This window comes from Cherax quadricarinatus, chromosome 38 (assembly GCF_038502225.1).
Source record: "Cherax quadricarinatus isolate ZL_2023a chromosome 38, ASM3850222v1, whole genome shotgun sequence".
In the NCBI taxonomy this organism is placed as follows: Eukaryota; Metazoa; Arthropoda; class Malacostraca; order Decapoda; family Parastacidae; genus Cherax; species Cherax quadricarinatus.
This window is the reverse complement of record NC_091329.1, coordinates 20777564-20804865: the sequence shown is the minus strand read 5'-3', so window position 1 is coordinate 20804865 and position 27302 is coordinate 20777564. Positions and strand designations below refer to the sequence as shown.

At 39.9% G+C, this 27302-nt stretch overlaps 1 protein-coding gene across 2 annotated transcripts in view; it reads right to left on the bottom strand.

Annotated features, from left to right (window-relative positions):
* The window catches only part of LOC128692873 (centrosomal protein of 131 kDa), a 145241-nt gene that overhangs the window by 82106 nt on the left and 35833 nt on the right, over positions 1 to 27302 (bottom strand). For both annotated transcript variants that reach the window (XM_070092152.1, XM_070092153.1), the window contains exon 4: positions 10709 to 12318. In XM_070092152.1, the coding sequence (XP_069948253.1) occupies positions 10709 to 12318 (1610 nt within the window). The remainder of the gene's footprint in view (positions 1 to 10708; positions 12319 to 27302) is intronic.

The window sequence follows — 27302 nt, the reverse complement described above, 5'->3', positions numbered from 1 at the left end:
AAATATAGTACAGTATTTTAATCAAAGTCCCATAGTTAATATTCAATTAAGTAATTATGTGCTAAGAAAAAAACACTACAAAAAACAAACAATATAGAAGCTACAGTACTTGAAGAAAAAGTGTTGCATAATCTAAAGATAAGACTTTAGTAAGCCTGCAAATTGGAGGCTTTGACTATACAATGTAATATAAGAAATGAGAAGACCCAGATTGGTGAACATTTGTAATTTAAGTTTGTAAAGTAGCAAGAAAAAGTACACTAACTGTATTTCTTCATGTAAGAATTCTTAATATTCTTCTAACATGTAAAAAGCTGTAATAAGTAATTAACTAGCAACATAGGATGACACTCCTTAATGATTCTAATACTCACATTAATAATTTTCCACTTTATGAGCAAAACAAGTCTTATAACAATAGCATTAGATTTGACATTATGTATTAAACCACACAAGCACTTTCAGAAAAAGAAGTCATTAAAACAGCTTCATATTCTATAATATTTTTTATTATAACACATCAATCATTTCCCACCCAGCCAAGGTGACCGAGAGAAGAAAATGCATTCACCATCACTTGTGCCCTAGCCATCTTTCCCAGTCACGAGTATCATGCACTTTAAAGGAGGGGTTTGAGATATTGGCAGTTTGGAGGGACATCTGAACTCTTGTATCTGGGTGCCTCTGCAATGACAGTACCCACCTATTTGTAATCACCTATTTGTGGTTGCAGGGGTCGAGACTCAACTCCTGGCCTCACCTCTTCACTACTAGGTCCTCTCTCTCCCTGCTCCCTGAGCTTTATCATACCTCGTCTTAAAATTATGTATGATTTCTGCCTCCACTACCTAACTTTCCAGACTATTCCACTTCCTGACAACTCTGTGACTTAAGAAATACTTCCTAACATCCCTTTGACCATGTCGCATCTCTGAGTGATGGTGAAAGTATTTATTTTTTTATTATTATCACACTGGCCGATTCCTACCAAGGCAGGGTGGCCTGAAAAAGAAAAACTTTCACCATCATTTACTCCATCACTGTCTTGCCAGAAGGGTGCTTTACACTAGTTTTTAAACTGCAACATTAACACCCCTCCTTCAGAGTGCAGGCACTGTACTTCCCATCTCCAGGACTCAAGTCCGGCCTACCAGTTTCCCTGAACCCCTTCATAAATGTTACTTTGCTCACACTCCAACAGCACGTCAAGTATTAAAAACCATTTGTCTCCATTCACTCCTATCAAACACGCTCACGCATGCCTGCTGGAAGTCCAAGCCCTTCGCACACAAAACCTCCTTTACCCCCTCCCTCCAACCTTTCCTAGGCCGACCCCTACCCTGTCTTCCTTCCACTACGGACTGATACACTCTTGAAGTCACTCTGTTTCGCTCCATTCTATCTATATGTCTGAACCACCTCAACAACCCTTCCTCAGCCCTCTGGACAACAGTTTTGGTAATCCCGCACCTCCTCCTAACTTCCAAACTACGAATTCTCTGCATTATATTCACACCACACATTGCCCTCAGACATGACATCTCCACTGCCTCCAGCCTTCTCCTCGCTGCAACATTCATCACCCATGCTTCACACCCATATAAGAGCGTTGGTAAAACTATACTCTCATACATTCCCCTCTTTGCCTCCAAGGACAAAGTTCTTTGTCTCCACAGACTCCTAAGTGCACCACTCACCCTTTTCCCCTCATCAATTCTATGATTCACCTCATCTTTCATAGACCCATCCGCTGACACGCCCACTCCCAAATATCTGAATACATTCACCTCCTCCATACTCTCTCCCTCCAATCTGATATCCAATCTTTCATCACCTAATCTTTTTGTTATCCTCATAACCTTACTCTTTCCTGTATTCACTTTTAATTTTCTTCTTTTGCACACCCTACCAAATTCATCCACCAATCTGTGCAACTTCTCTTCAGAATCTCCCAAGAGCATGGTGTCATCAGCAAAGAGCAACTGTGACAACTCCCACTTTATGTGTGATTCTTTATCTTTTAACTCCACGCCTCTTGCCAAGACCCTCGCATTTACTTCTCTTACAACCCCATCTATAAATATAATACACAACCACGGTGACATCACACATCCTTGTCTAAGGCCTACTTTTACTGGGAAATAATTTCCCTCTTTCCTACATACTCTAACTTGAGCCTCACTATCCACATTGCCCCGCTATCCACCCTGTCATACGCCTTTTCCAAATCCATAAATGCCACAAAAACCTCTTTAGCCTTATCTAAATACTGTTCACTTATATGTTTCACTGTAAACACCTGGTTCACACACCCCCTACCTTTCCTAAAGCTTTCTTGTTCATCTGCTATCCTATTCTCTGTCTTACTCTTAATTCTTTCAGTAATAACTCTACCATACACTTTACCAGGTATACTCAACAGACTTATCCCCCTATAATTTTTGCACTCTCTTTTGTCCCCTTTGCCTTTATACAAAGGAACTATGCATGCTCTCTGCCAATCCCTAGGTACCTTACCCTCTTCCATACATTTATTAAATAATTGCACCAACCACTCCAAAACTATATCCCCACCTGCTTTTAACATTTCTATCTTTATCCCAACAATCCCGGCTGCCTTACCCCCTTTCATTTTACCTACTGCCTCACGAACTTCCCCCACACTCACAACTGGCTCTTCCTCACTCCTACAAAATGTTATTCCTCCTTGCTCTATACACGAAATCACAGCTTCCCTATCTTCATCAACATTTAACAATTCCTCAAAATATTCCCTCCATCTTTCCAATACCTCTAACTCTCCATTTAATAACTCTCCTCTCCTATTTTTAACTGACAAATCCATTTGCTCTCTAGGCTTCCTTAACTTGTTAATCTCACTCCAAAACTTTTTCTAATTTTCAACATAATTTGTTGATAACATCTCATCCACTCTCTCATTTGCTCTCTTTTTACATTGCTTCACCACTCTCTTAACCTCTCTCTTTTTCTCCATATACTCTTCCCTCCTTGCATCACTTCTACTTTGTAAAAACTTCTCATATGCTAACTTTTTCTCCCTTACTAATCTCTTTACATCATCATTCCACCAATTGCTCCTCCTCCCTCCTGCACCCACTTTCCTGTAACCACAAACTTCTGCTGAACACTCTAACACTACATTTTTAAACCTACCCCATACCTCTTCAACCCCATTGCCTACGCTCTCATTAGCCCATCTATCCTCCAATAGCTGTTCATATCTTACCCTAACTGCCTCCTCTTTTAGTTTATAAACCTTCACCTCTCTCTTCCCTGATGCTTCTATTCTCCTTGTATCCCATCTACCTTTTACTCTCAGTGTAGCTACAACTAGAAAGTGATCTGACATATCTGTGGCCCATCTATAAACATGTACATCCTGAAGTCTACTCAACAGTCTTTTATCTACCAATACATAATCCAACAAACTACTGTCATTTTGCCCTACATCATATCTTGTATACTTATTTATCCTCTTTTTCTTAAAATATGTATTACCTATAACTAAACCCCTTTCTATACAAAGTTCAATCAAAGGGCTCCCATTATCATTTACACCTGGCACCCCAAACTTACCTACCACACCCTCTCTAAAAGTTTCTCCTACTTTAGCATTCAGGTCCCCTACCACAATTACTCTCTCACTTGGTTCAAAGGCTCCTATACATTCACTTAACATCTCCCAAAATCTCTCTCTCTCCTCTACATTCCTCTCTTCTCCAGGTGCATACACGCTTATTATGACCCACTTTTCGCATCCAACCTTTACTTTAATCCACATAATTCTTGAATTTACACATTCATATTCTCTTTTCTCCTTCCATAACTGATCCTTCAACATTACTGCTACCCCTTCCTTTGCTCTAACTCTCTCAGATACTCCAGATTTAATCCCATTTATTTTCCCCCACCGAAACTCCCCTACCCCCTTCAGCTTTGTTTCGCTTAGGGCCAGGACATCCAACTTCTTTTCATTCATAACATCAGCAATCATCTGTTTCTTGTCATCCGCACTACATCCACGCACCTTCAAGCATCCCAGTTTTATAAAGTTTTTCTTCTTCTCGTTTTTAGTAAATGTCTACAGGAGAAGGGGTTACTAGCCCATTGCTCCCGGCATTTTAGTCGCCTCATACGACACGCATGGCTTACGGAGGAAAGATTCTTTTCCACTTCCCCATGGACAATAGAAGAAATAAAGAAGAACAAGAGCTATTTAGAAAAAGGAGAAAAACCTAGATGTATGTATATATATATGGATGTGCGTGTCTGTGAAGTGTGACCAAAGTGTAAGTAGGAGTAGCAAGATATCCCTGTTATCTAGCGTGTTTATGAGACAGAAAAAGAAACCAGCAATCCTACAATCATGCAAAACAGTTAGAGGTTTCTGTTTCACAGTCATCTGGCAGGACGGTAGTACTTCCCTGGGTGGTTGCTGTCTACCAAGTATTTAATAATGGTGAAAGTTTTTACTTTCTTTTTTGTTTTTTCTTTTTGGGTCACCCTGCCTTAGTGGGAGATGGCCGACATTTAAAAAAAAAAAAAATTTCTAGTAAACTGTGCAAGCAATACCGATTCATATACAGTATACACGAGTTAGTCAAAGGACCCAACTCTGTCTGACTTTTTTGGGTTATCCTAGGTTCTCTACACACATACTGCTATGTATGATAATCTGTGTATCTGTATTTGTGTATACCTGAATAAACGTACTTACTAGTAATAAATGCAGCCAATTCAACCTATCACAATACTCCAACCTGTAGGCCAATGGTTATTTTGCTGTGGTCAGATATGGTGCCAACAGCTACTCTACCCTCTCAACCACTTTGTCATGCCCCAGCCATAGTAGTAGTATTTTTTTTAACACATTAGCCATTTCCCACCAAGGCACGGAAAATGCACTCAACTTGTATGGGTCACAAAGTGCCAAAAGGCACTGTAATGTAATAAAATCTTTCAATAAAAAAAAAGTCCAGAGTACATCTGTACTGAAAGGAGTAGTTTCCAAAAATAAAGCAGGTGCCCCCGCTACAGTGCCAGCACCAGTGAGTCAGTAATCTTATGACAAAGATGACTTTTAAGTAATTTCCTTGATGAATAAACCAAAAATAAAAACTCATTACAATGTGTACAAAGCAAGGAGGAAGATCTTATAGGAGTGAGAAAGAACCAGTTGAGTGTGGGGGAGAAGTGCATGGTAGAATGAAAGGGGGTAAAGCAGCTGGGATTGATGGGATAAAGATTTTATTTATTATTTATTTATTAACACATCGGCTATCTCTCATCAAGGCAGGGTGGCCCGAAAAAGAAAAATTTCATCATTCACTCCATCACTGTCTTGCCAGAGGGGTGCTTTACAGTACAGTTATAAAACTGCAACATTATCACCCCTCCTTCAGAGTGCAGACACTGTACTTCCTATCTCCAAGACTCAAGTCCGGCCTGAAGGTTTCCTTGAATTCCTTCATAAATGTTAATTTGCTTACACTCCAACAACACATCAAGTCTTAAAAACCATTTATCTCCATTCTCTCCTGTCTAACACACTCATGCAAGCTTGCTGGAAGTCCAAGCCCCTTGCACACAAACCTCCTTTATCCCCTCCCTCCAACCTTTCCTAGGCCGACCCCTACCTCGCCTTCCCTCCAGTATTTTGTGCCATCCTCTCTACATGTCCAAACCATGTCAATAACCCCTCCTCAGCCATCTGGATAATAGTTTTGGTAATCCCACACCTCTTCCTAATCTCCAAACTAAGGATTCTCTGCATTACATTCACACCACACATTGCCCTCAGACATGACATCTCCACTGCCTCTAGCCTTCTCCTTGTTGCAACAGTCACAACCCATGCCTCACACCCATACAAGAGTCTTGGTATAACTATACTCTCATACATTCCCCTCTTTGCATTCATGGATAAAGTTCTTTGTCTCCACAGACTCCTCAGTGCACCACTCACCTTTTTCCCCTCGTTAATTCTATGATTCACCTCATCCTTCAAAGACCCATCTGCTGACATGTCCACTCCCAAATTTATGAACACATTCACCTCCTCCATACTCTCTCCCTCCAATCTGATATCCAAACTCCGTTACCTAATTTTTTTTAGCCTCAACACCTTACTCTTTCCTATATTCACTTTCAACTTGCTTCTTTTACATACCCTACCAAACTCATCCACAAACCTCTGCAACTTCTCTTCAGAATCTCCCAGAAGCACAGTGTCATCAGCAAAGAGCAACTGTGACAACTCCCACTTTGTGTTAGTTTCTTTATCTTTTAACCCCACACCTCTTGCCAACACCCGAGCATTCACTTCTCTTACAACTCCATCTATAAATATATTGAACCACCATGGTGACATCACACATCCCTGTCTAAGGCTTACTTTTACTGGGAAATAATCCCCTTCTCCCCTACATACTCTAACCTGAGCCTCACTATCCTTGTAAAAACTTTTCACCGCTTTCAATAACCTACCTCCTATTCCATACACTTGCAACATCTACCATACTGCCCGCTTATCCACCCTATCATATGCCTTTTCCAAATCCATAAATGCCACAAATACCTCTTTACCCCTTATCTAAATACTGTTCACCTATGTGTTTCACTGCAAACACTTGCTCTACACACCCCCTACCCTTGCTAAAGCCTCCTTATTCATCTGCTATCCTGCTCTCCATCTTACTCTTAATTCTTTCAATAATAACTACCATACACTTTACCAGGTATACTCAACAGACTTATTCTCCTATAATTTTTTACACTCTCTTTTGTCCCTTTTGCCTTTATACAAAGGAACTATGCATGCTCTCTGCCAATCCCTAGGTACCTTACCCTCTTCCATACATTTTTAAATAAGAACACCAACCACTCCAAAACTATATTCCCACCTGCTTTTAACATTTCTATCTTTATCCCATCAATCCCAGCTACTTTACCCCCTTTCATTCTACTCACTGCCCCACACACTCCCTCACACTCACAACTGGTTCCTCCTTGCTCCTATAAGATGTTATTCCTCCTTGCCTTATACACAAAATCACAGCTTCCCTATCTTCATCAACACTTAACAATTCCTCAAAATATTCCCTCCATCTTCCCAATACCTCTAACTCTCCATTTACTAACTCTTCTCTCCTATTTTTAACTAACAAATCTATTCTTTCCCTAGGCTTTCTCAACTTATTAATCTCACTCCAAAACTTTTTCTTATTTTCAACAAAATTTATTGATAACATCTCACCCACTCTCTCATTTGATCTCTTTTTACATTGCTTCACCACTCTTTTAACTTCTCTTTTTCTCTCCATATACTCCTCCCTCCTTGCATCACTATTACTTTGTAAAAACCTCCCATATGCTAACTTTTTCTCTCTTACTACTCTCTTTACATCATCATTCCACCAGTCACTCTTCTTCCCTCCCGCACCCACCTTCCTGTAACCACAAACTTTTGCTGAACACTAACACTATATTCTTAAACTTACCCCATACATCTTCTACCCCACTGCCTGTATTCTCACTAGCCCATCTGTCCTCCAACAGTTTATATCTTACCCTAACTGCCTCCTCCTTTAGTTTATAAACCTTCACTTCTCTCTTACTTGCTGCTTCCATTTTCCTTGTATCCCATCTACCTTTTGCTCTCACTGTAGCTACAACTAAAAAGTGATCTGATATATCTATGGCCCCCCTATAAACATGTACATCCTGAAGTCTACCCAACAATCTTTTATTTACCAATACGTAGTCCAACAAACTACTGTCATTTCGCCCTACATCATATCTTGTATACTTATTTATCCTCTTTTTCTTAAAATATGTGTTTCCTATAACCAAACCCCTTTCTATACAAAGTTCAATCAAATGCTCCCCATTATTATTTACACCTGGCACCCTCAGCTTACCTTCCACACCCTCTCTAAATGCTTCTCCTACTTTAGCATTTAGGTCCCCTGCCATAATTACCCTTTCACTTCGCTCAAAAGTTCCTACACACTTGTTTAACAAAATCCTCTACATTCCTCTCTTCTCCAGGTGCATACACACTCATTATGACCCATTTTTCATATCCGACCCTTATTGTAATCCACATAATCCTTGAATTTATATATTTATATTCCCTCTTTTCTCCCCATAACTGATCCTTCAACATTATTCTTACCCTTTCCTTAGCTCTAACTCTCTCAGATACTCCTGACTTAATCCCATTTATTTCTCCCCACTGAAACTCCCCTACCCCCTTCAGTTTGTTTTGCTTAGGGCCAGGATATCCAACTTCCTTTCATTCATAACTTTTGCAATCACTTCTTTCTTATCATCTGCACTACATCCATGCACATTCAAACATCCCAATTTTATAAAGTTCTTCTTTTTAATAATTTATAGAGAAGGGGTTACTTGTCCATTGCTCCTGGCATCTAGTTGCCTCCTATGACACGTATAGCTTATGGAGGAAGAATTCTGTTGCACTTCCCCATGGAGATAAGCAGAATTAAACAAGAAAAAGAACTAGGAAGAAAATAGAAGAAAACCCATAGGGGTTAGTATATATATGCTCGTACACGCATGTGTAGTGTGACCTAAGTGTAAGTAGAAGTAGCAAGACATACCTTCAACCTTGCATGCTTATGAGACAGAAAAAGACACCAGCAATCTTACCATCATGCAAAACAATTACAGGCTTATGTTTCACACTCATTTGGTAGGATGGTAGTACCTCCCTGGGTGGGTGCTGTCTACCAACCTACTGCCTATAAATATAGAAATGTTAAAACCAGGTGGGGATATAGGTTTGGAGTGGTTGGTGTTTTTATTAATAAATGTATGGAAGAGGGTAAAGTACCTAGGGATTGGCAGAAAGCATGCATAGTTCCTTTGTATAAAGGCAAAGGGGACATGTGATGTCACCATGGTTGTTCAATATATTTATAGATGAAATTGTAAGAGAAGCAAATGCTCAGGTGTTGGCGAGAGGTGTGGGATTAAAAGATAAAGAATCTAACACAAGTGGGAGTTGTCACAGCTGCTCTTTGCTGATGATACTGTGCTTCTGGGAGATTCTGAAGAGAAGTTGGAGAGGTTAGTTGATGAGTCTGGTAGGGTATGTAAAAGGAAATTAAAAGTGAATATAGGAAAGAGTAAGGTGATGAGGATGACAAAAAAAATTAAGTAATAGAAGATTGGATATCAGATTGGAGGGAGAGAGTATGGAGGAGGTGAATGTATTCAGATATCTGGGAGTGGATGTATCAGCAGATGGGTCTATTAAAGATAATGTAAATCACAGAACTGATGAGGGGAAAAAATGTGAGTGGTGCACTGAGTAGTCTATGGAGACAAAGAACTTTATCCATGAAAGCAAAGAGGGGAATGTATGAGGGTATAGTTATACCGACACTATTGTACGAGTCTGAGGCGTGGGTTGTGAATGTTGCAACAAAAAGAAGCCTGGAGGCAGTGGAGACATCATGTCTGAGGGCAATGTGTGGTGTGAATATAATGCAGAGAATCTGTAGAGATTAGGAAGAGGTGTGTGATTACCAAAATTATTATACAGAGGGATGAGGAAGGGTTATTGAGATGATTTGGACATGTAGAGAGGATGGAACGAAACAGAATTACTTTGAGTGTATAAATCTGTAGTGGTAGGAAGGAAGGGTAGGGGTCGGCCTAGGAAAAGTTGGAGAGGGGGGGGAATTAAAGGAGGTTTTGCATGTGAGGGGCGTGGACTTCAAGCAAGCGTGCGTGAGCGTGTTAAATAGGAGCAAATGGAGACAAATGATTTTCAGGACTTGACGTGCTGTTGGAGCATAAGCAAGGTAACATTTATGAAGGGATTCAGGGAAACCAGCAGGTCAGACTTGAGCCCTGGAGATGGGAAGCACAGTGCCGGCACTCTGAAGGAGGGGTGTTTACGTTGCAATTTTATAACTGTAGTGTAAGCATGCCTCTGGCAAGACAATGATGGAGTGAATGATGATAAAAGTTTTTCTTTTTCGGGCAACCCTGCCTTGGTGGGAAACAGCCAATGTGTTAATAAAAAAAAAATACAATGTCTTCAAAAAATTCTTTCACACCAAAAAAAAAATTGCAAGCATGCTGCATTTTCACTAACAGTTTCCTAACTCTACAAATGGGAAAAAGGTGAGTGGAGCACTGAGGAGTGTGTGGAGACAAAGAACATAATCCATGGAAGCAAAGAGGGGGAATGTATGAGAAAATAGTGGTAGCAATGCAGGGGTGCTGGGTGGTTGTCAGAGGTGTGGGGATGTTGTGAGGGGTATGTCATGGAGGTTGTCAGGGGTGCATAGGTAAATGAAGTTGCCCTTTGGTAAAATTTATCTGATTTTAATATAGAAACAAAAGCTGAATGTAGGAGTAAAAAATGTTAACTGAAATTTTGATTTTTTAAATTTGAATTTTCCCTATCTAGAAAGAAAAATTTCTTGAAATTTTCATGCAGAAGTATCTAAAAAATTCTTATTTATATAAACAGTTACTGCAGAAACATTTGAAGTTTTCCATACTTTGTGCAATCCTACACATACATTATTCTGAGAAAGAAACACTATTGGAGACACTACTTTACGACACGCCACAAGCAAATCTTCTCTCTGGCTACAAATAATTCTGTATTTCACAGACATAAGAGTGCTACATTCAACATACGTACCTCTGAACTGAGCTGGAAGTCTCCTTATTGCTTGCCTCATATTCTCCAAGATTATACACATAACTTGCACTTGTGCTCGAACCTTGGACTGGCATTTGAGTTTCACATTCGTCTGCACCATCAACTTTGTTTGTTGAGGCACACTCCTTTTCTTGAGCTTCAATATTCTTTTTTTCTTCATCTTCAAGCATTTGCAGAGCATCCAACAAATCTTTTGAAGGCTGTGGCTTAAGCTGCTTTTCTCGAGAGAATCTACTACGTATGATATATGTTGTAGCTGCACCCAAGTGATAAGCTGGGAGGTTTGTCGTGCAAGAAAAATCTGTTGAACTGGAGAATAATTTAGGACAATTTTCCTTTTTTTCAGCTGATGGTATATTTGCAAATTCAGAATTGTCATATTTGAACATTCCTTGAGTAGTAGAAACCTCTGGGTTTGACTGGCTTGCATTTTCAATTGAATCCATTTCTCTTTCACTTTTCACTTTAGTTTCCTCCAAGCTATCTGGGTTACCAGTATTTACTATTGTTCTTGGGGATGATTTATCACTTAAACTTGATTCCTCTATAATATCTTCAAGGACACACTCAGGACTTGCAGACGTTGTGATTGACCCCTTTTCTTCATTTTCATCTGTTTGTCTATCTTCCAAACAAAGACTTAAAAGACCATCACTTCCATCATATTCAGAGTAATTTACTGTTTCAGGTATGTCTATATTTAATGCACAGTCCAAGGGACCTTTTTCTTCCAAGTCTTTAGTAAAACTTGTCTGAACACCGCTGTCATGTACTGACACTGGATTACCACCACTGACCCTTGATGTATTATCTAGAAATGGAAAATCTTCTCTATTTGACAACCTTAAAAGTAACTCGTGGTTCTGCTTCAGCAATTGTTTCCATTCTGTGTCCCAGTTTTCATCCTTATTATCATGATTCACTTGCTTCTTTGGTTGACCACTTGCCATAATCTGTATTTTCCTTCCAAGGCTCATGACAGTGCATTCTGAGCCATCATTGGAAGTAGTGTCTGTGTCCCTTTTCACAACATTAATTCGGCTTTGTTGTACATCATCAGAGCTCTCCCCACTTATTCTTCCGTCCATACATCTATTACTACTCAGTGAACGTGGTCTGGTATTATAGGAATCACTACACATGCCATGGATATCACGTGTATCATGACTGTCAGATGAACATGTTCTCTGAACAGCAGCTTCTTTGTTTAAAAAGGCACTACCAAGTAGATGATAAGCAGAATCTACCTTCTCTGGTCCATCCTCTGATCGACTTGCTGATCTATGGGAAAATTCAAATTCTTCACCACCAGCTGTTACACTGACAGCATTTTTCAAAGTGTATGTACTTCCAAAACTTTTCTCCTCATAAGATCCCTCCTTAGTCCCTTTCGTAAACGTGGCACCAAAATCTACCACAGCCTTGTTAGTGTATGGCTGTTTAGATGATATAGCACTTCCATATAATATAGGTTGATGTACCGACAAAGGCAGAGTGTAAGTGCTTCCAAAGCCCATTCCACTGGAGCCTTCAGAATCACTCCCCAAATCTTGTTTTTCATACAGTCTTGACTTGTGGCAATTTAAAAACTGAAATTAAAAAATTCCTGGATGAAACTTTTATATAGTTTAATCACAACTAATTAATTTAAACTAAAGTTATGTTTAGCTGGTAAGGTATTAATCTTAAAGTTCAAAATATTTCAGTGTCTGAGGACCTCTTCAGCGTCTCACACGAAGAAATATGCAGCCCTCACTTCATTATCTGTTACATTTAAGTCTCCCAGTGTGTCTTCCCATTTCCAATAACCAGTGATCATTACACTGTCAACACTGCATTTACATACATACCGTGCAACCTCAGTTTTTGTAAGCCCCAGTTTTTGTAGGATCCGGTTTTCGACTGACTTTTTTCTTGAAATTTTGTTTCATTTTGTACATTTGCTCGGTTTTCGTAGAGTTGAAAATGGTCCATACCAAATGTGTCCACATGACTCAGCCACTCAGCCCACATAAAGCATCCCGTGTGTTTGTGACTCAGTCTGCCTTTGTTTCTCATTGAGTGAGCATCACCCTACGCATTCACCCGAAACATTTCATAATAATCCATTGTTTTTTATGCTTGTTTATTGAGTGCGACTGCTAAATAAGCCACCATGGGGCCAAAGAAAGTTCCGAGTGCCTGCCCTTTGATAAAGAAGGCGAGAAACACGATAGAATATTGTGTCTTCGGGGAAGTCCATGGGGTTGGATGTGAGTGGCCAGGATGTGGAAGAGTTGGTGGACGATGACAGGGAAGAGCTGCAAGACCTTTAACTGGAACAGCAACAGACTGCAGCTGAGGAAATTGCTTCAGAGGACTAGGAAGAGAGGGGAAAATGTGCCTTCTTCAGTGATTAAGGACATGTGTGCAAAGGGGAGTGAGTTGCAAACTTTTGTGGAGAAATATCACACTAAAAGCAGTTGCAGGCTGTGTCTGCAACATGTTCAACATATGACAATAAGAGTCTTCAATAAAGGTAAAAGTGATGTTATTTTTTTTATTAACACACTGGCCGAATCCCACCAAGGCAGGGTGGCCCAAAAAAAACTTCCCCCATCATTCACTCCATCACTGTCCTGCCAGAAGGGTGCTTTACACTACAGTTTTTAAACTGCAACATTAATACCCCTCCTTCAGAGTGCAGGCACTGTACTTCCCATCTCCAGGACTCAAGTCCGGCCTGCCGGTTTCCCTGAACCCATTCATAAATGTTACTTTGCTCACACTCCAACACCCCGTCAAGTATTAAAAACCATTTGTCTCCATTCACTCCTATCAAACACGCTCATGCATGCCTGCTGGAAGTCCAAGCCCTTCGCACACAAAACCTCCTTTACCCCCTCCCTCCAACCTTTCCTAGGCCGACCCCTACCCCGCCTTCCTTCCACTACAGACTGATACACTCTTGAAGTCATTCTGTTTCGCTTCATTCTCTCTACATGTCCGAACCACCTCAACAACCCTTCCTCAGCCCTCTGGACAACAGTTTTGGCAATCCCGCACCTCCTCCTAACTTCCAAACTACGAATACTCTGCATTATATTCACACCACACATTGCCCTCAGACATGACATCTCCACTGCCTCCAGCCTTCTCCTCGCTGCAACATTCATCACCCATGCTTCACACCCATATAAGAGCGTTGGTAAAACTATACTCTCATACATTCCCCTCTTTGCCTCTAAGGACAAAGTTCTTTGTCTCCAAAGACTCCTAAGTGCACCACTCACCCTTCCCCTCATCAATTCTATGATTCACCTCATCTTTCATAGATCCATCTGCTGACACGTCCACTCCCAAATATCTGAATACATTCACCTCCTTTATACTCTCTTCCTCCAATCTGATATCTAATCTTTCATCACTTAATCTTTTTGTTATCCTCATAACCTTACTCTTACCTGTATTCACTTTTAATTTTCTTCTTTTACATACTCTACCAAATTCATCCACCAACCTCTGCAACTTCTCTTCAGAATCTCCCAAGAGCACAGTGTCATCAGCAAAGAGCAACTGTGACAACTCCCACTTTATGTGTGATCCTTTATCTTTTAACTCCACGCCTCTTGCCAAGACCCTCGTATTTACTTCTCTTACAACCCCATCTATAAATATATTAAACAACCACGGTGACATCACACATCCTTGTCTAAGGCCTACTTTTACTGGGAAATAATTTCCCTCTTTCCTACATACTCTAACTTGAGCCTCACTATCCTCGTAAAAACTCTTCACTGCTTTCAGTAACCTACCTCCTATAAGTGATGTTAAATGTTCCTTTATCCATTTCATTAGTCATTTATATTTACTATTTCTCATTGTTTTCTGTATGTAAAACTTTAGTTATTCTCTATAAAAAGTATTTTTTGTTAATATTTTTGGGTGTCTGGAACGGATTATTTGGTTTCACATTATTTCTCATGGGATATATTGCTTCAGTTTTTGTCAGGCTTTTTAGAACTGATTAATCACAAAAACTGAGGTTCCACTGTACCTACCATTTGTGCATTTTTATAGAGTATGTATGTAAATTTTTAGCCCAAGTCATGACAGAAAGGCTACACATACAAAAGGTATCTAAAATATCATTAACCAAAAATATATTAAGGTGTGATTGAAAGAATAGCTCATTATCAAATGGAGCAGCAGCGGTGACATGCCTTAACATTGTGTGACAGTCAACTTGGCCAGAGAAGTGGAAATGAGACAGTAAGTAGTGCATGGTTAAAAATAAATGGTAAATCAAATTGGAAAGATAAAATGTGAACACCTTAATGAATGCATTCAAATGTTAGGTAATGCAATATCTGCAGCACGATTTGTTGGAGTATTACAACCAGCATTATCATATACTACTGCATTAGATTTATAGCAAAGGATTAGCTAACATAGTGCAACCATAAAAGACAGACACTGCACAACACTGGATTACCTACTGAAGTGCAAAACTGTGAAGTAACTATGCTAACTAAATACCAGGAAGAACTTTTTTTTAGATTTTTGGCATCTGCAGGTACATACACTGCCAACAACCAATTGTCAATTTTGGCTTATAATTTAGTGTTGTTGCAGTTATGATTCTATGCTCCAATATCTAATAAGAAATTCCTTGTCACTAGCCCAGTATTTCATCCAAATCTGTCCCTGTGTTTTGGAGCTGTGCTAACACACACACACACACATGTACAGTACTGACCATATATAATGCCTCACATGACCATCTCCTGAAGAATTAGTACTGCAATTATGAAATGTAATTTTGAACTTTTATGACAAGAGTACTGTCAGTAAATTAAATAAAAAAAAGAGAAAACATTAACAAGGTAGCCAGAAAGATAGACAAAATATGAGGATACCTTAATACACAGTAGCCATACTGATAGCAACAATAACAATGTAACTAAATACAGTAAATAAACTAGACACAAGGAACAAAGAAAAGCTGATATAAATTAGTAGAGAAAAAATACATAAGAAAAGGTGGTAAGTCTTAAAATATATACAGTAAGTCCCCTGACTTACAATCTATACACACTGTACTTGCAATATTCCACTTTTACAACATATTTACTCTGGAATCAATTAATCACTTGTGTATATGGACCCACTCTTCTGATATGCAGGACTACTGTACTTACAAACTGGCCAAATATTTTTCCTTGGTTAGTTTGTACCAAATGCATTCATACTTTGTGCATGTTTGTTTTATTCATGTACGTATAGTACACATCAAAAACCAAGATGAGGGGAAAAATTCTTAAGTATATACCTTGATCACCAACTAAAATTCAACACTAACTTTTATCATATATCTAATATTTCCAAAACAGTGGGCCTTCTTTCTAAAATACATTATTACATACCTCAACATCATTACTCTGAATCACTTCCTAAGTTATCCCTGTCTCACCTATGGTAGATGTACATGGGGAGCTACACCTCAAATCACCTAGTGGTTAGAAAAACACTATGTTTGCACAGAAACCGTTGTGACATTTTCTTCAGGAATGGCCTTCATCACGAATACAAAAACAGATTCACTGCCTTACAAAACAGTTGAGGATTTGTGACCTCACCCAAGCCTGACCTTAGTGTGCTCATTTGCCTTATAAAACAGCATATCAGTGTTTTTGTATACCTGATGGAGTACAGTCCTGTATGAAATGTCACAATGAAGATTTCTCTGTAAACATAGTGCCTTTCTAGCTACCTGTCAGCTAATGCTGTTGTTTATCCAGCATATCACCTAAAACTCATCATAAATCAGCAAAAATTTGCTATCACGATGATCACTTAATCAGGTTCCAGACAACACACAACCTCATCATTCAAAAGTTTAAATTAACTCAATATACAAAACATCCACACTTGCTACTGTGTATATTATATAAACAGGACATTTATATAAATATAAAGCCAGCTCTAAGCTCTTCTTAGAGAGCTGCAACAGAATGCAAACACAAAATAGTGCAAGAAACAAATACCTTTTTGACAGCCAATATATTTAACTCAACCTGGTGGCTAAAGCTTCCGCTTCACACACGGAGGGCCCGGGTTCGATTCCCGGCGGGTGGAAACATTTCGACACGTTTCCTTACACCTGTTGTCCTGTTCACCTAGCAGCAAATAGGTACCTGGGTGTTAGTCGACTGGTGTGGGTCGCATCCTGGGGGACAAGATTAAGGACCCCAATGGAAATAAGTTAGACAGTCCTTGATGACGCACTGACTTTCTTGGGTTATCCTGGGTGGCTAACCCTCCGGGGTTAAAAATCCGAACGAAATCTTATCTTATCTTATAAAAGGCCCAAAAATATGGCTCTCTGCCAAAAGATTCTAAACCTGAACCTTATGTAATTTTACAAAGACTGAATATAAAATGCTATATTTATTCATTGCAAACTGCCTATCCAGATTACAATCAGCATTGTATCAATTAATTGATTTTTCTCCCACCGAGGCAGGGTGACCCAAAAAGAAAATCCCCAAAAAGAAAATACTTTCATCATCATTCAACACTTTCACCTCACTCATATTACCCTGCTCACACTCCAAAAGCTCTTCAGGTCCCAAAAACCATTTGTCTCCATTCACCCCTACCTAGCACACACACACACACGCTTGCTGGAAGTCCAAGCCCCTCGCCCACAAAACCTCCTTTACCCCCTCCCTCCAACCTTTTCGAGGACGACCCCTACCCCGCCTTCCTTCCCCTACAGATTTATACACTCTCCAAGTCATTCTACTTTGATTCATTCTCTCTAAATGACCAAACCACCTCAACAACCCCTCTTCAGCCCTCTGACTAATACTTTTATTAACTCCACACCTTCTCCTAATTTCCACAATCCAAATTCTCTGCATAATACTATTTACACCACACATTGCCCTTAGACAGGACATCTCCACTGCCTCCAGCTGCCTCCTTGCTGCAGCATTTACAACTCAAGCTTCACATCCACATACTTCCATACATTCCCTTCTTTGCCTCCATGGATAATGTTTTTTGTCTCCACAAATACCTCAATGCACCACTCACCTTTTATCCTTCATCAATTCTATGAATAACCACATCCTTCATAAACCCATCCGCTGACACGTCAACTCCCAAAGGATGGGTTTATGAAGGATGTGGTTATTCATAGAATTGATGAAGGATAAAAGGTGAGTGGTGCATTGAGGTATTTGTGGAGACAAAAAACATTATCCATGGAGGCAAAGAAGGGAATGTATGGAAGTATGTGGATGTGAAGCTTGAGTTGTAAATGCTGCAGCAAGGAGGCAGCTGGAGGCAGTGGAGATGTCCTGTCTAAGGGCAATGTGTGGTGTAAATAGTATTATGCAGAGAATTTGGATTGTGGAAATTAGGAGAAGGTGTTGAGTTAATAAAAGTATTAGTCAGAGGGCTGAAGAGGGGTTGTTGAGGTGGTTTGGTCATTTAGAGAGAATGAATCAAAGTAGAATGACTTGGAGAGTGTATAAATCTGTAGGGGAAGGAAGGCGGGGTAGGGGTTGTCCTCGAAAAGGTTGGAGGGAGGGGGTAAAGGAGGTTTTGTGGGCGAGGGGCTTGGACTTCCATACTCTCTCTCTCCCCAATATATCCAATTTTTCTTTATCTAAATCATTTGATACCCTCATCACCTTACTCTTATCTATGTTCACTTTCAACTTTCTACCTTCACACACCCTCCCAAACTCATCCACTAACCTTCACAACTTTTCTTTAGAATGTCCCATAAGTACAGTATCAACAAAAAGTAACTGTCAACTCCCATTTTGTACTTGATTCCCCATAATTTAATCCCACCCCTCTCCCCAACACCCTAGCATTTACTTCTCTTACAACTCCATTTCTTCTTTCTTTCAACACACCGGCCGTATCCCACCAAGGTGGGGTGGCCCAAAAGGAAAAACGAAAGTTTCTCCTTTTACATTTAGTAATATATACAGGAGAAGTGGTTACTAGCCCCTTGCTCCCGGCATTTTAGTCACCTCTTACAACACGCATGGCTTACGGAGGAAGAATTCTGTTCCACTTCCCCATGGAGATAAGAGGAAATAAACAAGAATAAGAACTAGAAAGAAAATAGAAGAAAACCCAGAGGGGTGTGTATATATGTGCTTGTACATGTATGTGTAGTGTGACCTAAGTGTAAGTAGAAGTAGCAAGATGTACCTGAAATCTTGCATGTTTATGAGACAGAAAAAAGACACCAGCAATCCTACCATCACGTAAAACAATTACGTACAGGCTTCTGTTTTACACTCACTTGGCAGGACGGTAGTACCTCCCTGGGCAGTTGCTGTCTACCAACCTACTACCTATAACAACTCCATTTATAAATATATTAAACAACCATGGTGACATTACACATCCCTGTCTAAGACCTACTTTTACAGGAAGTAATCTCCCTCTCTCCTACACACCCTAACCTGAGCCTCACTATCCTCATAAAAACTCTTTACAGCATTTAGTATCTTACTACCTATTCCACACGCTTGTAATATCTGCCAAAATGCTCCCCTATCCATTATCATATGCCTTTTCTAAATCCATAAATGTAATGAAAACTTCCCTACCTTTATCTAAATACTGTTCACATATATGCTTTAATGTAAACACTTGATCTACATATCCCCTACCCACTCTAAAATCTCCTTGCTCATCTGCAATCCTATTCTCTGTCTTACCTCTAATTCTTTCAATAATAATCCTACCATACACTTTACCTGGTATACTCGGTAAACTTATTCCCCTGTAATTTTTACAATCTCTTTTGTTCCCCTTCCCTTTATATAAAGGAACTATACATGCTCTGCCAATCCTTAGGTACCTTCCCCTCTTTCATACATTAAACAAAAATACTAAACACTCCAACACTATATCCCCCCTGCTTTTAACATTTCTGTCATAATCCCATCAGTTCCAGCTGCTTTACCCCCTTTCAATCTACGTGATGCCTCACACACCTCCCTCATACGCACATCCTGCTCTTCTTCACTCCTAAAAGATGTTATACCTCCCTGGCCAGTGCATGAAATTACTGCCTCCCTTTCTTCATCAGCATTTAAAAGTTCTTCAAAATATTCCTGCCATCTACCCAATACCTCCAGCTCACCATCTACTAACTCCCCTACCCTGTTTTTAACTGACAAATCCATTCGTTCCCTAAGTTTTCCTAACTCATTTGTCTCACTCCAATTTTTTTTCTTATTTTCTGCAAAATTTCTTGACAGTGCCTCTCCCACTCTATCATCTGCTCTCCTTTTAAACTCTCTCACCACTTTCTTCACCTTTCTTTTACTCTCCATATACTCTACTCTTCTTATAACACTTCTGTTTTGTAAAAACCTCTCATAGGCTACCTTTATCTCTTTTATCACACACTTTACTTCATCTTTCCACCAGTCACTCCTCATTCCTCCTGCCCCCACCCTCCTATAGCCACAAACTTCTGCCACACATTCTAATACTGCATTTTTAAAACTATCCCAACCCTCTTCAAGCCCCCACCCCACTACTCATACTTGCATTAGCCCACCTTTCTGCCAACAGTTGCTTATATCTCACCCTAACTTCCTCCTCCTTTAGTTTATATACTTTCACCTCTCTTTTACTTGCTGTTGTTATTTTCCTTTTGTCCCATCTACCTCTTACTCTAACTGTAGCTACAACTAAATAATGATCCGATATATCCATTGCCCTTCTATAAACGTGTACATCCTGAAGCCTACCCATCAACCTTTTATCCACCAAAACATAATCTAACAAACTACTTTCATTGTGTGCTATATCATACTTTGTATACAGTAGACCGTCATTTAGCACAGAAATTACATTCCAGAAAATGCCATGTTAGGTAAAAATCGTGTTAAATGAACTGAAGAACTTAAGGGAAAAATAAATCCATCCGCTGACACATCAACTCCCAAATATCTGAAAACATTCACTTCTTCCATACTCCTCCTCCCCAATTTGATATCCAATTTTTCTTTATCTAAATCATTTGATACCCTCATCACCTTACTCTTTTCTAAGTTCACTTTCAACTTTCTACCTTTACACACACTCCCAAACTCATCTGCTAACCTATGCATTTTTCCTTTAGAATCTCCCATAAGCACAGTATCATCAGCAAAAAGTATCTGTGTCAATTCCCATTTTGTATTTGATTCCCCATAATTTAATCCCACCCCTCTGCTGAACACCCTAGCATTTACAGTGGAACCTCAAAAATCGAACTTAATCCGTTCCAGGAGCTAGTTCTAAATTCGAAAAGTCTGAAATTCGAAGCAATATTTCCCATAAGAAATAATGGAAATACAATTAATCCGTTCCAGAAACCGAAAAATATTCACACAAAAAATACATTTAGAGATTAATTACAGTTTTACATACAACAAATACTATAGTTTTTAATTATGTATAGTAATACATATAAAATAACATTTTTACTTACCTTTATTGAAGATTGGTGATGGCATCTGGAAGATAGGGAGGAGGAGAGAGAGAGTTGGGGTTAGTGTTTGGAAGGAGAATCCCCCTCCATGAGGACTTCAGGTAAAGCCCTCTCTGGGGTTACTTCTCTTCTCTGTCTTTTAATGCCACTAGGACCAGCTTGAGAGTCACTGGACCCCTGTCTCACAAGATAACTGTCCACAGTCCTCTGTTTCTGGTGCCTCTTTAACATTTCCCTAAAATGGGACATGGTTCTGTCACTGAACTTGTTGCAAAGATGGCTTGTTTCAGCTTGCTCAGGGTGGTACTTCTGCACAAACATTTGGACATCATTCCACTTGGCACAAATCTCCTTAATCTTTGAAGAAGGCACCTCATCCACTCCCTATATTAACACCTTTCGCAACATCAGCTTCCTTGATTTGTTCTTTCTTTGACAGGATAGAACCAATGGTCGACTTGTTTTTCCCATACATCCTGGCAAGCTCAAGTCTCACACCACTCATACTTCTGTATTATTTCCTTCTTCACATCTATGGTGTTTCTCACTTTCTTTACCGCAGGGGTACCACTAGCAAGTTTCTTTGGGCCCATGGCAGCTTATTTCACAGTCCCACAAGCACTAAACACAACGAAATAATCGTAAAATGTGTGAATGAGAGCGCAGGTTAGTGTTCACTCAAGCATAAACAAAGCTAGACTGCTCACGGCGCCTGCGCGGGAACGCGGACAGAGCGGGCGGCAGACAGGTCCCATACCCGGCAGTCCGAAAATAGGGGCGCGTTCGATAATAGGAACACAGTTTGTCCGAAAAAATGGTCCTATTTTCGAAACGTTCGATATGTGATACGTTTGATTTTTGAGGTTCCACTGTATCTGTGCATCGAGCTCTGCCAACATTTCCTCTGGACTCCTGTCTTCATCATCATCTTCTAAGAGCTCATTCACATCTTCATTCATATCTTCAAAACCATCACCTGGTAATCTCCTTGCCAGCTGAACAATTTCCTGAACCTGACTCTCAAGCAAGGGAAAACCAGTAAAAGAATTAACTACAGAAGGCCATAATTTTCCCCAGCCTGCATTTAATGTTGACTGGGGCACTTCTAGCATAGCTGATAGCATCTGCAATGTTAAATTTATTCCAGAAGCTTGGTACTGCCAACTTGGAATCAGAGTCCATTGATGCAACTAGTTTTTTCATAACTTTTTTTGTGCAGTTACACTTGAATAACTTAATAACTCCCCGATCCAATGGTAGTATTAAAGATGCTGTATTTGGAGGTAAAAATACAACTTTTACATGTGGGGTCACATCCAGCAAGGCTTGTGGATGAGTATGGGAATTATCAAGAATGAAGAGAGCCTTGAATGCAAGGTTCTTGCTGTGCAGGTAAAAACTTGACTTCAGGAATAAAGAGATGCTTAAACCAGTCAATAAATATTTCCTGTCATCCATGCTGACTGGGTTGACCTCCAAATTACTGGTAAGGTGTTTTTATCTACTCCCTTCAAAGCACGAGGATTCTTAGAGCAGTAAATAACCATGGGCTTACACTTGAAATCACCTGATGCATTACCACAAAGGAGCAAGGTGAAACGATCCTTTGCTGTCTTGAAGCCTGGTGCACTTTTCTCTTGCTGACTGATGTAAATTCATGTTGGCATTTGTTTCCCAAAAAATGCTTGTCTCATCAACATTAGCCCTTTCAGGGTCCAGAGGCCAAATTTCAAAGGGTGCATCAGTGTCCAAGAATTTAAAAAAAAAAAAAAAAATTATTTTTTCTTATGAAATGGTAGAGAATCTTTTTCTGAAGGTAATAAAACAAAAAGTACGAAATTTGATGGAAAATTGACAAAATTATTCTCTCGTGAATTTTGATGTGTCAGCGATATTTACGAATCGGCGATTTTGCCGACTCTGATTCCCATTTTAGGCCAATTACATTATTCCAGTCGACCAAATTCTTAGCTATTTCACTAGTATTACTTCTATTATATCGATTGAGCACAAGAAATCGCCAAGTCAACTGTTTCAACTACAAATTAAAGTGATCGGAAATTGGTAATTTGGCCAATTTAACACTAAGTTCATAATATTCCAATTTCAAAATAGGGTCCAGAATAAACAATGTAGGTACAGTGGACCCCCGCATAGCGAACTTAATCCGTGCAAGAGGGCTGGCCGTTATGCGAAATGTTCGCTATGCGAATTAATTTTCCCCATAAGAAATAATGGAAATAAAATTAATCCGTGCAAGACACCCAAAAGTATGAAAAAAAATTTTTTTTACCACAAAAAAATGTTAATTTTAGTACACACAAACTGAAAAAGGCATGCACAATTACATGACACTTACTTTTATTGAAGATCTGGTGATGATTGATGGGATGGGAGGAGGGGAGAGAGAGTGTTAGTGTTTAGAAGGGGAATCCCCTTCCATTAGGACTTAAGGTAGCAAGTCCTTTTCTGGGGTTACTTCCCTTCTTCTTTTAATGCCACTAGGACCAGCTTCAGAGTCACTGGACTTCTTTCGCACAACATATCTGTCCATAGTGGCCTGTACCTCTCGTTCCTTTATGATTTGTCTAAAGTGGTTCACAACAGTGTCATTGTAACAGTCACCAGCACGGCTTGCAATAGCTGTGTGAGGGTGATTTTCATCAAAAAAGGTTTGCACTTCAAGCCATTTTGCACACATTTCCTTAATCTTTGAAGTAGGCAATTCCTTCAATTTCTCTCTCCCCTCCTTTGAACCAGTTTCCCCAGGTCTGGCCTCTTGCTCTTGAAGTTGATCTATCAGCTCATCAGTGGTTAGTTCTTCATTGTCCTCCTCCACCAACTCTTCCACATCCTCCCCACTAACCTCCAACCCCAAGGACTTCCCCAATTCCACAATTGATTCCTCAACTGGTATACTACTCCTCTCAGGGTTAGCCTCAAACCCTTCAAAATCCCTTTTGTCTACACATTCTGGCCACAGTTTCTTCCAAGCAGAGTTCAAGGTTCTCTTAGTCACTCCCTCCCAAGCCTTACCTATAAGGTTTACACAATTGAGGATATTAAAGTGATCCTTCCAAAACTCTTTTAGAGTCAATCGAGTGTCTGTGGTCACTTCAAAGCACTTTTGAAACAGAGCTTTTGTGTACAGTTTCTTGAAGTTGGAAATGACCTGCTGGTCCATGGGCTGCAGGAGAGGAGTGGTATTAGGAGGCAAAAACTTCACCTTAATGAAGCTCATGTCCCCATAAAGTCGCTCTGCCACGTCTGTAGGATGACCAGGGGCATTGTCTAACACCAGGAGGCACTTAAGGTCTAATTTCTTTTCAGTTAGGTAATCTTTCACATTGGGGGCAAATGCATGGTGTAACCAGTTATAGAAAAATTCCCTAGTGACCCATGCCTTACTGTTTGCCCTCCACAGCACACACAAATTATCCTTGAGGACATTCTTTTGCCTGAACGCTCTGGGAGTTTCAGAGTGATACACTAATAAAGGCTTAACTTTGCAATCACCACTAGCATTGGCACACATCAACAAAGTAAGCCTGTCTTTCATAGGCTTATGTCCTGGGAGTGCCTTTTCCTCCTGAGTAATGTAGGTCCTGCTTGGCATTTTCTTCCAGAACAGGCCTGTTTCATCACAATTAAACACTTGTTCAGGTTCCAGTCCTTCAGTTTCTATGTACTCCTTGAATTCATGCACATATTTTTCAGCCGCTTTGTGGTCCGAACTGGCAGCCTCACCATGCCGTATCACACTATGGATGCCACTACGCTTCTTAAATCTCTCAAACCAACCTTTGCTGGCCTTAAATTCACTCACATCATCACTAGTTGCAGGCATTTTTTTAATTAAATCGTCATGCAACTTCCTAGCCTTTTCACATATGATCGCTTGAGAGACGCTATCTCCTGCTAGCTGTTTTTCATTTATCCACACCAATAAGAGTCTCTCAACATCTTCCATCACTTGCGATCTTTGTTTCGAAAACACAGTTAAACCTTTGGCAACAACAGCTTCCTTGATTGCCGTTTTCTTGCCCACAATAGAAGAGATGGTTGATTTTGGTTTCTTGTACAACCTGACCAGGTCGGTGATACGTACTCCACTTTCATACTTATCAATGATCTCTTTCTTCATTTCAATGGGTATTCTTACCCTTTGAGGTGTAGGGTTGGCACTAGAAGCTTTCTTGGGGCCCATGGTCACTTATTTTCCAGAAACAGCACCGAAAACACTGTAATAATACGAAATATTCCGAGTGTATGCTTGAATGTTACCGCGGAGGCTGGCTGGTAAACAATGGCACGGGCGGCACATGTGAGGCTGGCTGAGGGCGCACATTGGACGCGTCTCGGACGAAGGCCGCTGAGCGGGTTTTTGTCCACTATGCGGGGCAAAATTTTAGCGAACAAAGCGTCCGCTATGCGGATTGTTCGCTATGCAAGGCGTTCGCTATGCGGGGGTCCACTGTATTCCTGGAACTAAACTAACATTTCCTCTGTTCATTAGTTACGTTTTGAGGCTTTACAAATGAATTCCATTTTGATTTTTTATTCACATAATGAATTTTTATTCACACCAAGAAATAGAAAATTTACTGTTATGAAATATTGTATAATTGTATAAATACCATCACCACATTTGTGAATGTATATTAGACCCACCAGCTGGCGTGTATTAGACGTGTGAGGTCGTTTGTTTACTCTTGAACATCGGCAAAAATTTAACATTTCCACTACTTTGAGCTCAGTTTCAAGCCATTTCCAGTGCTAAAACCAATCAAAATCATCTCTATTTCTGTAATATGTCTTCCATCCTATCAAATGAGACCAAGAAATCGCAAATACAACTATAAAAAAACATATGAAAAAACACTGCAAAGTCGCTGTTTTAATAAAAAATCACGGTCTCAGTTTTTTCTCTCATTATACATAGTGTGTTGCAGGGTTTGTTTTATGTGGTGCACACATACCACATAGATGTATTCTCTCATATCTAAGCCCAAATTTACCACTCACAGTTTATCAGTGAGCTGAGCTCATGGCGTAGATCTACGGTTTGAACCCTGAAAGGGTTAAACACTTGATGAAGCTCAAAGCCACACTCAGAAATAATTTCCTGCAATTCAGCAGGGAAATTACTTGCTGCTTTATGATCAGCCAAAGCACTTTCACCAGAAAACTTATTATGTAACTTATTATGCAACTTAAAGGTGTGGAACCAGCCTGTGCTAAACACACACTTTTTCAGGCCTTCCTTCCTTATCACACACTGCTTTAAACAATTGTAAGGCCTTTTCCCTAATTTAGATGAAATTAAGTGGTGCACCTTTCTTTGTCTTTTGTTCATTCCACTCAAGCAACAAGTTTTCTGTTTTATTTACCTGCTGGTACCTACCTGTCATTCTTTTCACGAAACGACATCTTGGGTTATTCATTACACAAGCTCATATATTCACCTCGTTCTTTTTAATTGTACGAACTGATGCTTCATTAAGGCCACAGGCCCTCACTATATTCACCACACGTGATCCACTCTTAAGCTTGTCTAATATCTCAATTTTCTTCGCAATTCCTAGACTTGAACGCTTAAACCTTTTCTCGTCACTTTCAGTAACACTTGTATGCTTACTGGGTGCCATGTTTGCTTGGCAGATTTAACAAATGGCAATGAAAATATGTAGTACAATGAATGTATACAAACACAGTGAGGTTCCTGAGTATCTTCGACCTACATTCATATAAACCTAACTGGAGGCTGGGAGCGTGGTGGGTGGATGTGGGTGGCATGGGGATGGCAGTAGGCCTCCCCCATTGAACTCGATGGTATAACCCACCACGGGCGACCAGGCGACCGCGCACTCAAAATTTTTTCCCCTCCCGCGAATCGTGTTACATTGATTATACGACGTGTTACATAAAATTGTGTCACAATTCTTCAATTGTGCTATACTCAAATCGTGCCAAATAAACTTGTGCTAAATGACGGTCTACTGTACTCATTTATCCTCTTTTTCATAAAATATGTATTACTTATTATCACACCTCTTTCTATACATAGCTCAA